At 57.2% G+C, this 15,176-nt stretch overlaps 4 protein-coding genes across 4 annotated transcripts; 3 read left to right on the forward strand and 1 right to left on the reverse strand.

Moving 5' to 3' along the window:
• Nucleotides 1–983: 983 nt before the first annotated feature.
• On the reverse strand, nucleotides 984–5,500 carry QBC33DRAFT_552282 (uncharacterized protein). Its single transcript, XM_060429295.1, has one exon. It carries the CDS (start codon nucleotides 5,376–5,378, stop codon nucleotides 1,056–1,058), a length of 4,323 nt encoding a protein of 1,440 aa, XP_060278531.1. The 5' UTR covers nucleotides 5,379–5,500; the 3' UTR covers nucleotides 984–1,055.
• Nucleotides 5,501–5,893: 393 nt separating this feature from the next.
• QBC33DRAFT_552283 (uncharacterized protein) lies at nucleotides 5,894–9,820 on the forward strand. Its single transcript, XM_060429296.1, has one exon. The coding sequence runs from the start codon at nucleotides 6,129–6,131 to the stop codon at nucleotides 9,639–9,641; it is 3,513 nt and encodes a 1,170-aa protein (XP_060278532.1). The 5' UTR covers nucleotides 5,894–6,128; the 3' UTR covers nucleotides 9,642–9,820.
• Nucleotides 9,821–10,253: 433 nt separating this feature from the next.
• Nucleotides 10,254–12,151, forward strand: QBC33DRAFT_552284 (uncharacterized protein). Its single transcript, XM_060429297.1, has 4 exons — nucleotides 10,254–10,780; nucleotides 10,873–11,039; nucleotides 11,109–11,308; nucleotides 11,403–12,151. The coding sequence occupies exons 1-4, from the start codon at nucleotides 10,490–10,492 to the stop codon at nucleotides 11,750–11,752; spliced, it is 1,008 nt and encodes a 335-aa protein (XP_060278533.1). The 5' UTR covers nucleotides 10,254–10,489; the 3' UTR covers nucleotides 11,753–12,151.
• QBC33DRAFT_552288 (uncharacterized protein) lies at nucleotides 12,129–15,176 on the forward strand. The gene is made up of 6 exons (XM_060429298.1): nucleotides 12,129–13,060; nucleotides 13,118–13,179; nucleotides 13,251–13,911; nucleotides 13,973–14,287; nucleotides 14,363–14,473; nucleotides 14,542–15,176. Exons 1-6 carry the CDS (start codon nucleotides 12,386–12,388, stop codon nucleotides 14,956–14,958), a joined length of 2,241 nt encoding a protein of 746 aa, XP_060278534.1. The 5' UTR covers nucleotides 12,129–12,385; the 3' UTR covers nucleotides 14,959–15,176.

The following is a 15,176-nucleotide window of genomic DNA, read 5'->3' on the forward strand; positions in this document are numbered from 1 at the left end:
GTATGGTATGAGATTTGCCCCCCTCTGCTCGCAGACCGCCGCATTCCGCTCCGCAGACCGCCGCGTATGTTTCCCAGCCCTTGCTCGTGAGCATCAGCAAGCTCGAGTGTCGAAAAGCTAATTACACGAAGCGGGGCATGTAGAGCATGTCTACATGCCTTCAACATACGGACTGTACTGTACATACATTCAATGCCGCACGACGGTCTGAAGGGAGGACATATTGGTACTAATGCAACCAGTGGTCTGAGTCGTGTGTGTTTCCGGTATGACCGTGATTAGGGCTGAGCGGGCCTCGATATTAGAATTGGGGTGTGTCTGAGAAGGAATTGAGGGTGCAGGTTCAGTGACTCACATTACCGTTTACCGTTGGGCTACCCAGACAGCCACGAGACTCATGGTATTTTCTCTTCTAGTCGTTGCCAGCGTGCCAGACGTCGGTGGCGTATTGGGTAGAATGACGGGGTAACCCATCGGCCCGTTTGGTGTTTCGGTGGTGCAGAGGATGTTCCTCTCAGCCCTACAAGAGAAGTCCCGTTCCGGCGACCAGGGATTGGGAAGAACAGAAGTTCTAGACATTTTGGACTAAGACATCCGGGGAAGTGTTTCAGCCAGATGTGTCGAGTTCTCGTGTTATTACTTGACTGTCGAATGCGGCCGAAGTCTCACACTGCGGTCCGAATTGCCACAACCCTTAATTACCGATAGGAGGAAATGTTGGGGGCAGCTGGCAGATGGCAGCAAGCCGTACCAATGTTTGGGGAGTTTAACGCAGCTGCATCATAGGTAAATGGGAATACGTGCGGTATTGATTGATGGAGCGAATGGAGGTTATCTTCAAACTGGTCATTCGGTGTTGTGCTCACCTCGTGGATTTGCGCTTTCTGTTAAATCACTCTGGTCTGTTTACATACGCTTGCTACGTAGACACATCTCGCCCACTGTCGATTCTCAAAGGACCCTGTAAATTAATTCCTAACCAAGTTACCAAGAGACAATTCCTACTTCAGTGTGACTCCAAGAATACTCCCCATCCAACCCCCAACGAACCCCTATTAACGCCCCCGGCGCCTCCTCGCAGCCCCTCCAGTAGGAGGAGGAGTCGGAGGAGTTGGCGGGGGCGAAGGCGCCCCAGGCACATCCCCCCCAATCGGCCTCCTAAGCTGCATGTACCCCTCGAGCGCCGTATACGGCGCCGGCTCAAACCTGGGCCTCTGATCCACGGCCGCCATATCCATAGCCATGAATCCAGTCTCCCCTTCCCCCACCCCCACCGGTCCGGGCCTATCGTAGGGCTGCAGCCACGCCCACTGGCCGGTCTGCATGGCGGGGATGCCCAGCCCTGAGCCGGGGAGGACCTTGTTGTCGTCCTTGACGTCGTAGTCATCGGGTCCCAGGGCGTAGGTGGGCGTGTAGGGGGGTGCGTCTGTGGTCGCGAGCAGGGGGCCCATGTGGAAGAAGGCTGTCATGCGGGCGAAGGCCGTCTGCCATGTCCAGGTGGGCAGCTGCGTTGGGGATGTGGGGAGGATGCCGGTGTAGGCGTGGAGGGCGGTGAAGGGGTCGACTAGGGCGCCGAAGGGTTGCAGATGGGCTGTCCATTTGGCTGCGTAGACGGCGCTGGGGTCCTTGGCGCTGACGATGGTGGTGTCCATTGGGTCGATCCAGAAGGGAGAGAGGAGGGGGTAGTTGGGCTCGGCGATCTCGGTCAGGTTCGGCGTCGGTGGCGTCGGAGGGTCGCCCTTTTTTGGTGGTTTGGGGACGAAGTGGGTGTACAGCATGGAGAGGTCGAGCGCGTCTCCTACCGTGGGTTTCGCGGAAGGGAGGAGGTAGGCAATGAGGCCGTCGTACATGCGTGATGGGTCGCCCAGCTGCATCTGGAAGCGGTAGTGGTTGTCGGGGTCATCCTTGCTTGGCAGGAGCGGCATCTCGGGGTTGGTAGGCGGGCCGAGGATGGTGCTCGTGTTGGAGAGCTGGTCCGTGGCGAGCTCGAGCGAGAAGCCCACCTTGACTAGCGCCAGGGGCTTCCCGATCAGGGCGGACAGGAATTCCGAGTAGGCTGTTGGGGGAGGGGCCGAAGTGCCCATCGACGTGTTCACCATGGCGATGAACGAGTGCAGGTAGTCCTTGTCGGCCAGCTTATCTGCAAGGAGTTGTAGCTGGTGGACGTTTGGGTCTTTCGAAACGTCAGACGTCGGCTTGTCGAACGGGAGCCAGGCGCCCGATTCGGTGGCTCCATTGGGACCGCCGAGGCGGATCTCCCGAAAGAATGTTCCATCGGGCAAGAACAGCTGGATGCCGCTGTCGGCGTAGTTGGGCACAACCCACCCCCAGACAGGGTCATCCCACTCGGTCAAGGCCTGCCAGCCCTCGGCGGTTTTTCTTGCGGGGTCCGCCGGGAGGTAATCGACAAAGGTCGAGTTGAGTCGCGCCGGCTGGTTGATGGCCGGCGGCAGCTGCACATACTGGCACAAGCCCGGCTTGTCCTGCACGACCGTGTTGGCCACCTCGGCGTCCTTGCTCGACGACTGGGGCACATAGTATTCACTGATGCAGGGATACAGCGGCGGCGGACCCTGGTCGACGGGCATCGGCGTCGGGTCGATGGCAGTGATGGCCTGCCCGAACTTGTCGATGACGTTCAGGGCGGTGAACCTGAATTGGCCATGCGTTGCTGGCTTGAATGGGCAATAGTTGTCATCCAGGTAGCTGACAAGCGTCCCATATGGCAAGAGGTCGGTGTTGATGCCCATCATCGTGAGCTGCGGCTTGTCGAAACCGACGCTCTTGCCAACATCGATGGCTGCTGCGAATGGTTTAACGGTGCCTGCCGACGAGTCGCGCACAGTGGGCTTGATGTGGTTTCCCTGGACCCGCGTGAGGAGATGGTCGGTGAAGCCCGACAGCGGGGACGAGAGGAAGGCGAGCTCGTGCAGGTTATCTTTGAGCTCTCTGGCTTGTTCCGGGGTCAGATATCCCTCGGGCAGGTTGGCGAGGATTTGCGTCACGATGGTCTGGAGGTTGAGCTCCGGCTGCGGCAGGATCAGCACTCGGCCGGACACGGTCCGCTTGTCACTCAGAGGTGGGTTGATATCTGCGAGCTCGACGCCCGGCGTGATGCCGTATCGCAGCTTCACGGGGTCGTTTGGCCAAGCTCCGCGCTGGTCGAGAGTCCACAGAGGATCCGTCACCTCGAGCGGTATGTGCGTGTATTCCGCTTCCCACTCGAGGAACAAGGGAAACCAAGCTTGGCTCTGTTCCCAACGGTCCCGCCACGGCGCCTTGCCATCCGGGAGAGCATGCTTCTTATCCAAGTCGTGGTAAAGCGGAGCTTCATAACCAGCTTGCGCCGGCGGTGGCGGTGGCGCGACAGTGTCCGGGTCTAGGGCGAGGAACTCGCCAACAAGACTCAGGGCCGCACCCTGCACCGCTGGGTCCAGCTTGGGCAGGATTGTGTTGCAGAATGAGGTCCAGGCAGGGTCCATTTCAGGGACGACCGCGGGAGCGTAGTATAGTTGCGTGTCCACGCGGGACTGTAGCTGGTTGAGGTAGTCCCACGGCCAACCCGATTCGATCCCCGCGACGAGCATCGTGGGATCACGAGCCTGGTAGTACGGTGGCAGCACGCCCATTTGTGCCAGGCCGCCAGGGATGAGGATCTTGGCCGCCTCCACGGCATTGGTCGCAACCATGATCTGGGCCATAATTGCCATTATCTTGTCCGACTTGGCCTTGACTTGGTCTGGGGTCGTCGTCGGCTGCAGGTCGGTCATGTACTGCCACCAGAAGGCGAACATCCCCCACCGGAGAAGCTCCAGTTGACGGTTCAGCCCATCGAGATACCTCTGGCAGTTGTTTAGTGTGGCCAGATTTCGAATGTCGGTTGGACTTGGAGCCGTCGGACGGCCCTTATCGCCTGAACCCCCATCGCTGCTCGCGAGGAAGTAGTGGTTGCCTCCACTGGTGCTGGAAAAGTTCCAGTTGTACACAATATCGTCTGCCTCTGCCTGCCCCTCGACGCCGTCGTCGTGAGCGTGCAGGAGCTTTTGGATCCTGAGCAGGTCCTGCTCGACCTGTTGAATGGGGTCTCCGTAGACGACGTTTGGACTGACGTGGCTCTTTATGTAGGTGAGGAGAGAATCCATGGGCGTTGTGCCGACCGAGACTGGCATGTCGCTATTCAGCGTCTTGAAGAAGTTGTCCGCCGGAACTATCGGCGGTTTGCTGCCTCCGTCCCAAAGCACATTGTACATGGCCCCGTGACAGAGAACTCGTGTCGGGTCTTTGGAGTCGAGCCAATCCTTGACACCATCTGCCGTCGTTGCATCCGCCTGGTCGAGCACCATGTTGAGTGCGGCAAGCCGTTGTCCCCGTGTGACGGTCCCGTTGGGATCCAGCGTTCCAAAGGGGTCCTGCTGGTCGCTCGAATGCCATCCTAGCACGTAGTAGCTGATAGTCGCTGTGCTCACCACCAACGGATTCCCTTTCTTATCTGTGCCGTACTGCAGGGTGTCGATTATGCTGAAGACGTTGCTGTTGTGTGGCTGGTAGTCGGGAAACAGTTGGTTCGACGAGTTGAGCAGGTTCAGGTCGACCCGGCCAGGCTGCTTGTCGCTGGGCTGCTTGGGGTTATAAGACTCAGTCCAGGTGCTCGCGGACTCCTTGTATCCGATAAAGACCTCGGCCTGCTGGTCAATGGCAGTCCCGTCGAGATTCTCAGCGGTGCCGCCCCGGATGTAGGGCGAGAAATCAACTTGGAGGTCGATGTCCGGCTTTGTCGGGATGTCATCAAGATTGTGCCGGCGGTCGCTCTCGACAACCCACGCATCTACTTCGGGCAACACATTTGGCGGGTCACTCTTTTCCACTTTGCGAATAACCAGCCATCGTGGCGGCGCGGGATTAAAGTCGGGAGCAGTTGTATCTGCCGGGATAGGTGGAGCATCGTCATCTCCCACATCTCCCACATCTCCCTTCGGTGCCCTAGTCTTGGGCTTGAAGCCAGCTTGCTCCCTCGCATTCGACTCGACCTTCTGGTCCTGGGAGATTGTAGATCCCGTGCGGTACGGTCGCGGGACAATCCAGTGAAGGTACACGCCTTGACGCTGAGTGTGCGGCAGTCCAGTACCCAGGTCGGTGAAGCGGGGGTTGAACGGGGCCGGGCCGGTCTTGTGCAGGTCGGTGAAGTTGAGGATGTCATTCTGCACCATGGTGCGCTCGAAACGCAGAAAAGTGTAGTTGGGCTGGCTCAAGGGGGCAATTTTGGCCAGGTTCTTGTTGTTATCGTCATTTGGGTGAGTCGATGTTCCGCCGCATACCGCAGCGTTGAACACGAAGGCATCGAGCTTGCAAGGAATGGCGAGGATCTCTGGCGTCGCCATTGTGTTTGGACGCTTGGCTTGACCGTGACAGAACTCGACGTCGGGTTGAGGGAGCTTCCCGCAAGGTGACTTGGAGGGGGTCGTCGTGTCCGGAAAGACTCTGCTTTGCAGACGCAGAGCTCTTCTGCTTGAGCAGGCGACACCTAATGACCATAACCCTTGGAGACGAGGTCCTGTCTGAACCCCTGAACCCCTGGATCCTTGATCGTCGGTCTTGGCATGAGCCAACCATTCCGCCGTTCACTACACGGCAGGAAGTGCTGGGAGTACAGTACATGTCGGCACCAACTAGTACGTGGATGGCACTGGAATGTAACGCTCAGCGCTATATACCAGCAAAGGAACGGCCCGGAGAAGGGAGTCCTGCGGGGTTGAGATAACAAGGGTCCACGCCATGCTGGGCTGGGGATCGACTAAAACACTGGAACACAGCCTGGCCATGTTCGGTCTGTCTCAGCCAGCCGCGTCACTGTCTCAACATCGAATTATTCTGATAGTGGCATATACGGAATACGCCCGTATGCGATAAATGCTAGTTCATGAGCGAGGTTCCTCTGTTTCGTCTTCGGTTGGCAGAGGCCGGCATGGTCAAGCTCCAACCCTTCCATCTTGCTGGAGTTTGCTACTACAAAGCGATGATGATCACAGAGTCTCCAATCGCTGACCGCTGTTGATGCAAGTCCGTCTCTATACTGGTCTTCCTGTTGTTACCCTTTCTATCATAACCGCTGGGATAGTCGCTTGCCAAACATGCCTCGCCCCTACACACGATATCCATGTGGCATCTACGGCCCACGCAACCTGGTCCGGCGCCATGCTCGCAGGTTGAAGCGGCGTCTACAAGCCGAAGCCCTGGGCCTGGTCGCCGACGAGCCACCCGTCCTCGGTCCCGGCCTAGAGCAGCTCTTCTCGTTCTACGCGCCCGCCCTCGAGGCCGGCGTGTACACGGTGACTCTCGAGCAGGACATCGTCTCGGCAGCAACATCTGAAAAGCTCACAATTCCACGGCCGGGTGACAACACCGTCAGTCAGAAATTCGAGGTTGTCGCACCAAGATTCACGCTTCCCGACGGCGCCGTCCACTCTTCCTTTCCGCCACAAGGCTACGGAGCTCTAGCAAAGACCCTACCGCACGTCGTCTTGTCTGACCCGCACTTGCCGTGGGACCGGATTGCCAGCGCCCTCCCCGACCAGAAGTCACCGGACTGGATGCGCAACCAGGTGCCGTGGCTGGCTCTGCTGGTCTTCACGGCCGACGAGCTGACACTGAGTGCCAGCCAGCTCAACGGCCCGGGCAGCCTGTTCGCAAACACGTCGCTCGGATCGGGAATTAGGCAGTCGCAGACGTGCACCATCAACATGCCGATTACGGATGTGCCCAACATCCTGTCTACCATCTCGCCTGTCGCTGCCCTGCCTCCCGAGCCTAGCGACGACAAGTCAACCGACCTCATCTTCGTCCCATCGGCGATCTTCTCCGAACTCTTTGCCAGCTACGACATCAACGGCAACCCGGTCACGCAGACGGGTCCCGATGTTTCCCGGTACAAGTATCTCGCCCACGTGCGAGACATCAATACCACGGGTATGGCTGATGCCGGAGTCGAGGATAATGGAGTCTTCGGCATTGTCGTCTCGCACAGGACAGGGCCGCTGTCCAACACGCAGCCTCAAGCCGTGGTCGCCCATCTGGTGTCCATTGAGGGTGTCGAGTCTGATTACATGAACGGGCTATGGCCCATTAACGCCGGCCAGACCCCGTATGTGGCCATGTCCTCTCTCTACAGTTGGAACTTTGTCACCTTGCCTGAGGGCTCCTTCGACATCGAGACAACCCTTGTCAACCTCGGTAGTGGAGTCAACGTCCTGCGAGCACCTGATGCTGTCATCCAAGCCGTAGATACCTCGACACAAATGGGCGTCCGGCTGCAGAAGCGGCTGGAGGACGGTTACACGCTGACGAGGTACCGCACTGCGACGGGCGAGGTCTCGGCCGCCATCTACCGCGGTCCCTTCACGCCCACACTGGTGCCATATCCTCTGATGCCGGGGAATCAAGGCCAAGAAGGGTCGACGTGGCTCTCCAACTGCGGCACCGACCTGCAGATCATGGACCCGGAAGTGGGCATCATGGACATCACATACTCGGTCGCATGGCAGCTGGGGAAGACACTGGCTGTATCGGACCAGGCATTTACTACAGCACTAGGCAAGCTGCGCACCAGCATCTTCGGCGCTGCCATGAACAATGCAAAGGGCGAGATCCTGAGGGAGCGTAAGGCATACAAGGATCGAAAGGAGACCATCGTCAGCCTGACCGAGACGATCCCAAGGCTCAACACTCTACACAGAGACACTGGGGGTCTCTTCGGGCCCGGTGGTTCCATGTCAGATCGTTGGCGCAGGACACAGCCAGAGCAGCTTGATCTTTCCTACCACGGACCGTTGATAAGCAGGATATTCAGGAAGCATGCCGACGCCATGGGGGCCAAGTTGATGATGAGTTCGAATGGAGAAGGAACCGAGAGGTACGACGAGCAGAACATGCCGGTCTCGACCGACTGGATGGTCGTTCTCACATGGGTGCTGGACAAGATGTTTCTCTACAATATTCCCGCCCATTATCTCATCGTCGACCCGACCTACCTCGCGCTGGAAACGCTCCGCTTCTTCCATGTGGACCGCAACTGGACCGATGCGCTTATCGATGGCGCCCTGAGCCTGGGCAACAACCTGGCCGGCGTCGACCAAGTGAGGCAAACCATCCACCTCATGATTAGCGAATATCTGTATCCCTCGCCGCCCGTCAGTCCCCCGCCCCAGTTTCCGCTATATGGCTTCCTGTTGCATTCAGAGGCCGTGACCCAGTACCCTGATCTCAAGGTCAGTGTTGAGCTTGTCGGCGTCTCTGATGACGCGGCTCCCATGCTACGACATGAGAATCTGGATGTGTCGGAGGGAGTCATGCTATGCCTCCTGGATCAGGTGCCTGGAAACCCGGGACTTCAGTCGATCACGTTCACACAGCCCCCGCACCAGCAGTCGTTCATCGCAGGGGCCGAGCTTGACGAGCACCACATCAAGACGCTCTACAAGCGCATCTTTACGGCCGAGGGCCAGACACCAGATCCAACGCCATGGGATGCCCATCACTGGATGAGGCCGGATGACCCGAACCAACCCGTCCCCCAGCAGCCACAGGATCCTCCGCAGGACCAAGGTGTTCCGCATGCGGCAGCCGTGTTCAAATGGGGTGCTCAGCTCGACCCAGAGGTCCGCACCCTCCTGCCGGTCTCGTGGACAAACGACGTCAATGGCGTGTTGAACTACTTTGGCGTCAACCCTAACGATCCGAGCAACCCTTTCTACTATGACGCCATCCCCAACGCCGCACTGGCCGGGATACAGCTGAACAACCCCATCTACCAACTCGTGATTGGCGAGTCGTCGTCCAGTATGGCCGTGCCGAAAGGACAATCCCCCTCGTCCTCTACTTTCCCATTCCCAACAGCCGTGCAGCATGCCGCCTCCCATCCGTTCAACCTCCCACACCGTCACCTGCAGAGGCGAAGGATTGGGAGGATGCCGCCCGCGCTTCAACTGACGACGGCCGATTTCCTCCGCGGCCCAAGCCACGGCCCTCCCCTCCTGCCCCCTCCCCACTCGCGCCCCAATCGGTCTCCGCGAACGGGCCCCCTCTTCGGCAACCCGCCCGAGGGCGACAACCCAGCGTTCCAGGGCCCCGCCGGCGCGCCGCAGTACACAATCAGCTGCGTGCCCATCGATAACGACCCATCCAACCCGGGAATCCCCTGCGGCACGGGGATCCCCAAGGACCTGGTATTCAAGATTGTGCAGATCCCGGACTCGGTCACGCCCAGCAGCTCCAAGTACCTCCTCCAGAGCTTCACCATCGTGCTGGAGCTAGCGGGCGGCGACCCGCCCAGGTGGGACTCATGCCTTTTGAGCGGGTACACTGGACCGGGCCCGTCCATGGCCAGCAATGTGCGGTTCAACGTGCTGGTGCAGGTCGAGAACGACCCGCTGCACGGCCGGTGTCTTGCGCTCCGGGTGCTGCCGCGGAGCACCACGGGGTCGGCCGAGCCGAGAATGTGCGAGGAGATGACTTTCATCCTGCCTGTGTGTGATATTTTGAAACATGACCCTGCCAAGAGGATACCGGTGTGGATCACGCCCTCGTATGTGAACTTTGACCCGGTTACGGGGGTTGATTACTATATTCTTAGCTTTCAGCAGAAGTGAAGTGGTGGACAGTAATTATGCCAGGCTGGGGCATAATCATAATTCCAATAAAGCTCAAGTCAAGATCCATTTACGTATTGGTTGCTGCCGCGCTGCAAGCGTTGTGGACCAGAGCATCTCAGCGGCGTGTATTTTACGAGGTAATCGGGTAGTGCACACGCTGCAGTTGAACGGCAGGCAATCGGATTCACCTAAGGCATAACCTCTATCATAGACTCCAAAAGGGACGCACGCTTGCAAGACCAAGCCGTATGAGATCGTGCCGGTGAGACAGTCATGTTGGCTTCCACTGCAGCCTGACGAAAGGGAAGTCCCGAGGGGATGAGCACCGGATTGAGTTGTCAGCCGGTGAATAATATGCTTTTCCCCCGAATCATCGTGCCACTTTTGCATGAGACTAGAACTATGCGTCTTACACTGAATTAGGGAGTGCTTACGTCGTCCCTCTCCAGTCTGGTAGGGCTGAGACGAATCCGGACCGACACGCATCGGTGCCATTGGTGGGCGGGCAGCCCCCATTTCAGAACACGGCCTTTTCCACGCGCCCCCTTTGTGCCCGAGACATGCTTCAATTTGAACTTGTCGTTTGATATGATGGCGGCTGTAGATCATGGTGACGCATTTTTCCTCCATCACTTGACTGTCAAGTGTCACAATATGCTTTTCGAAAATGTTTCCTACTCTTCAGTGATTAATGGCCTCGCCAGAGATCCGGTCCTGGCCAGTTTATAACAGTCGTCATATACGTGCTTTTTGAGTCTAGACAGGAAGTTCTCTGATTTGCAAGACACCAAGCTGTTAAATTCCTCTGCTCTTTGCCTATCCTTGAATCAAAATCAAACTTGATCATGGCCTACAAAGGACGTACTCGCCAAGATCTCTCCCAAAACCAGCTTGGAACCGCCGCTGCCTCGGCTCCTAACCCAATGGCTGCCATCACTTCGCTCCCCAACCCCGTTAACACGGCCAATTATCTCGTCTTTTACAACTCTCCCAACAACCGGCTCGCCGCTGTCCAGCAGGCCTTGTCTAATCTCGGCGGACCGCTGTCCGACGCTGGAGCCGCGGCGAATACCAATATCCACTCGGGCTTCGTCGCCAACCCTTCTACACTGACCTCGGTCCTTTTCCAAAGCACGGTAAATACCGACTATCCACCCCTGACCATGATATGAGGCAGACCAGCGACGGATTAGAGACCCGAACTGACTGATTGGGTCGGCTTGTCTAGGTCAATGTCTACGGCGTGCTCGATGGGACAACCAAGGGCGATCTCTTCATCTGCCGCCTGAGCCCTGGCTTCGAGCTCCTCAACATCGGGAGCCCGCCCGTGTCAACTCCCAGCAGCATCGCGGCCTGCGGCGACGGCGGCCAGAACGGCACGCTCTTCTACCTCGCGTGAGCATCAGGCTACCTGCACTACCCTGCACTACTCCGCTCGCCATGACTATGCTGACAGCAATGCAGGGTGGACGGCACCATCAGATTCATCACCCTCCCTGGGACTCAGACTACTTCCAAGCCGACGCCAATCAGCCTTTCCCTCAACCCAACTACCTATCTCGGTGCAGTCTATGGCACTTTCACCGGAAAGTCGGCCGACTCATACGTTGGTCTGCAGACCACCCAGGGACGCGTCTACGTCTGCTCTGGGTTCAGTGAGATCTGTAAGTATAATCAATATCCTGAACTCTTTTAATCCCGTGGGACAATTTGACTATAGAGCAAGGCTTTAAAGCTGACACCCTCCGCCCCCAACAGCCGCCCCCATCCAGCAGAGCAACGGACTGAAGAACACGCCCATCGCCATGGTCTTCGTCAACGGCAACCTGATCGTCTACTTCCTGGGCCCCGTGGGCTCGGGCCCGGACTCGAACACCTCGCCCGTGTGCCGCGCCGTGACGGACAACCTGCTGAACGGCTTCTACTTCTCGCTGCTGGACACGGCGCCTTCGCCCAACGGGTACACGCAGCTCACCGCGTTCCCGGCCCCCGCGCCCGGCGGCGGCAGTCCCTCGTCGGTCATCCTGAGCTACGTCCAGGACAGCAGCAACCAGCTGGTCAGCTGGGAGGATGACCTGACAGGTATAAAGGACGGTAGACAGTATTAAGAACTCTAAATTTGCCAATGTCTTTTTACTGGCTGGTTTGGGACCCGGAAAAGTGTGTAAGGCCTTTTGGGTTTGGCAGGTCTCTGGAACTTGCAGCTCGAAGACCAAGTAATTGGTATGGAGTTCAGCCATTAATATGCTCCGCCAATCATTGTAATACGAAAGACATCTTTGCCTCCTAGAGGCTTATTTTTCGACGAGTTATGTAATTCGGCACCGTCACACCCTGTCGGCTGTAAATGAAGCCATTGCGGCGACTCTTTGTTGACCCATCCAAGCCTCCTCTACCAAGCGATGGCGATGGGTCCTTGCCGGTGCATCGCATCCATAGGTTGGAGGCGGTACTTTACGACTCGTTGAACTTCCCGATGGAATAGTTTTAGGCCATCTGTGTTTCCAGAAAATGCCCCCCCAAGAGGACTCAATTGGCGCCCGTCCCCGTCCCTCCTCAATCTGACAATCCCTGCGTCGTGCGGCTGAGGTGCATATCGGGCGGGGCACCGCTGCCCGACAAGGCTGCGTCTGCACATTTCCCCTCCTCACCGCCTCTGCTGCTCATGTCCTCCCACTGAGCAGTTCTTTGTGGAAACATCCGCTCGAAGTCGATTCTCGCGAATCCTCTCGCTTCTTCTCATGGATAGTTCCATAGCAGATGGTCCCACAGTAGGCCCCGATGATTCGACGAGCAAGCTTCTCGCCGAGGTTGGTCGCCTCATCCGGCAGCAGGAGAGACTAATCGCGCTCATTGAGCAAAACTCGGTCCCCGCTGGCGATTACAAGCCTCCCCACGAACAACCCGAGCCGGTGATCCGGGAGGTCACGCCCGCGCAAGAAGAGCAACCCGACGACGGGAATCCACCGAGTGACGGGAAATCGGCTCCTTCTGAGGTTGCATCATCAGCTCCGGAGGATGCGCAGCTTGAAACGGGCGACGACGAAGATGCAGCCGCTGCATTCTGGGACCGGGTCACCGTTACGGAGGAGTCACTTAGTGGCTCTATGGATCGATTCATGAGCTGGCTGAAACACGTCGCTCGGTGGCAGTCCGGAAAGCAAGGGACTGGACTAGCCTTGCAAACGGACAGTTTGACTGAGCTGCCTGGTCTCGACGAGGATCCCTCTTTGGACGTCCTGAAATTCTTGAGATCCAGCATCCCAAGTTCATGGCCCAAGCCTGGGTGGGCGCGAGAAGCCCTGGATTCGCAAAAGAATTCAGGCCGCTTAATAACCCAAGATTTATTTTCAACTTCGGGTTGGTCTCTGGGACGTAACCAGCTCAAACTCAGCTATTCGTGCTCCAACGACGGGGTATGACTCCCACCGTGTGTTGGTTTTATGCGTGCCGGCTGACACATTGGCGGCAAGATATTTGGGCCTTCTAGTCCAGAGTTCGCTTCTCCCGATGAGATTCTATGTGTCATCCAATGGTCTGTTTTCCAGCAATCCTCTCACCACTCCCACGTGCAAGCTTGCTCACTTCCAAGGTCGTGCGTTCCAGCATTGTAAACCCTTCTTGGCTTAACGATGCAGTTGGATTTATTGGATTCGACTCGATCGCGGCAATCTGGAACGCCTTGGGAGTCCACCCATGTTTATGCTGGGACAAGGACTGGCACAGAAGCGGATGGGCGATAGATTTCCTGGATTTCTTCAAGTTCAGATGCCCGCATGACTTCTTATTCCGCCACGCCAGGCCCTGGTCAACTATTACCGATCGAAGACACTGTGCATCCCGACGCTCTATACTTGAACCGCAGATTGAGCACACGTATCAGATTAATTTATGCGTCTTTATCACGGCCGATTCCGAAAGTCTTCCGCCCACAGGTCCGGCGCTGCGTGGCATTAGATGCGAGCGAGAGGTGGGCACCCTCTCCTTCATGGGTAATTCCTTTCTGATAGCGGAGAGACAAAACTCCCTGGCACTAAACCTTGTCTTGGACGAGGGATCCGTCGACAGGTCTGTTGTCGTTGTTTTGGCTGATGTGTGGAGTCCCCGTCGGCGGGGAGAGTCTCCCGAAGACAGGGTTCACATGAAGCCCTCCCGTAGACTCTGTGGTCTCGTTCATTTCCTTCGATTACTTTGTCGTTATATTCAAGACTGGAGGAGAAACTGGGCGACCACAATCTCGCGGATCGAGGCCGCCCTCATCGTCAAGGTTTGAGTTACAAAAAATCCAAGCTCCACGGTCAGCAACTAACCGCCCGCCTCAAAACTAGGTCCCAGAGGTTCTTCATACCGAATCTCGGAAGACGCTTATGTACGATGATACCAAGTTGCAACGTTCCGAGTTCTACTTCAGCTTGTTACAGCTACTTCGCATATTTTCCGCATACATTCGGCGGAACCTAGATGACATGAAGACCGAGAAAGAGGTGTTTTTGGAAAAGCTGAAGAAAGAGCTGGTTCGACACGAGCAAGACTTGGCCGAGTATAACTGGACTCAGGTCATGGAATTCGCCGACGACTGTGGAAGAGAGCTTCTCGATCGAATCACGAAAAAGATCGAAGAGATCGAGAGTCTTCGAGACGGAGTGAGTGGTTCCCAGTCAAGTCCCGTCGCAGTTGCGGAAGCAGTGTGCAAGGAAAGAGCTAACGATAATTATCAGTTGTTCAACGCGCAATCGGTCAAGGAAGCCGTTACAGGGACGCAGATAAACCGGTACCTGCTCGTCTTCACCCTAGTGACTCTACTCTTTCTTCCACCAAGCTTCGTTGCGGTATGTGAGGTCAAACCCAGCGTCAAATCACAGACAGTCTTAAATTAACCCGGATATGCCCCTACCAGACGTTTTACGGAATGCATCTTTTCGATATTCAGGACGATCCCCCTACCACACAGCACCAGTTCTGGCTCGTCCTTGGATCTGTGTCGGGCGCCACATACTTGATTGCTGCCCTCTCGCTCTCCGGAATCCATCGGAGCGACAAGGTAAGGGGCTGGCTTGCTCAATGGCTGGGGCTGGGGCTGGGGCGGAAGCCTCGCAGCCCATCCGCCTCCCCTCGCGCGCCCAAGTCAGATCCAAAAACGTCAGCGATGGGAGGCCAACCAGAAAAGGCTGGCAACATGAAGGGCTCGACCGGACTTCGCCTTCCAAAGGGCATTCTAGGCTCGGTGCTGTCGAAACGGAAGCCGGGTGGCCAACGAGGCGCAGACGGTGACAACGATATGGAGGCACAGATGAGTGGCGGCAATGGCAAGTAAAGGCAGATTGACATGCCTTTGGCCGGTGTACGCTAGCCTGCGTGACGTGGCTTGTTGATGGTTTGCAAGATGGAGGTGGAATTTCTACTTACATTATTGCCGCAAAGCGTCGGCCAAGACTTTGGTGGTTGGATTTTGGAAATCGCCGAATACGCGTATTCAGTGTGGTGAGCCCTCCAATACGACAGACAGTGTTTGGCAAGACATCTTTCTCGGAT

Source organism: Phialemonium atrogriseum, assembly GCF_030411735.1.
Source record: "Phialemonium atrogriseum strain 8032-3 unplaced genomic scaffold QBC33scaffold_43, whole genome shotgun sequence".
Taxonomy (NCBI): Eukaryota; Fungi; Ascomycota; class Sordariomycetes; order Cephalothecales; family Cephalothecaceae; genus Phialemonium; species Phialemonium atrogriseum.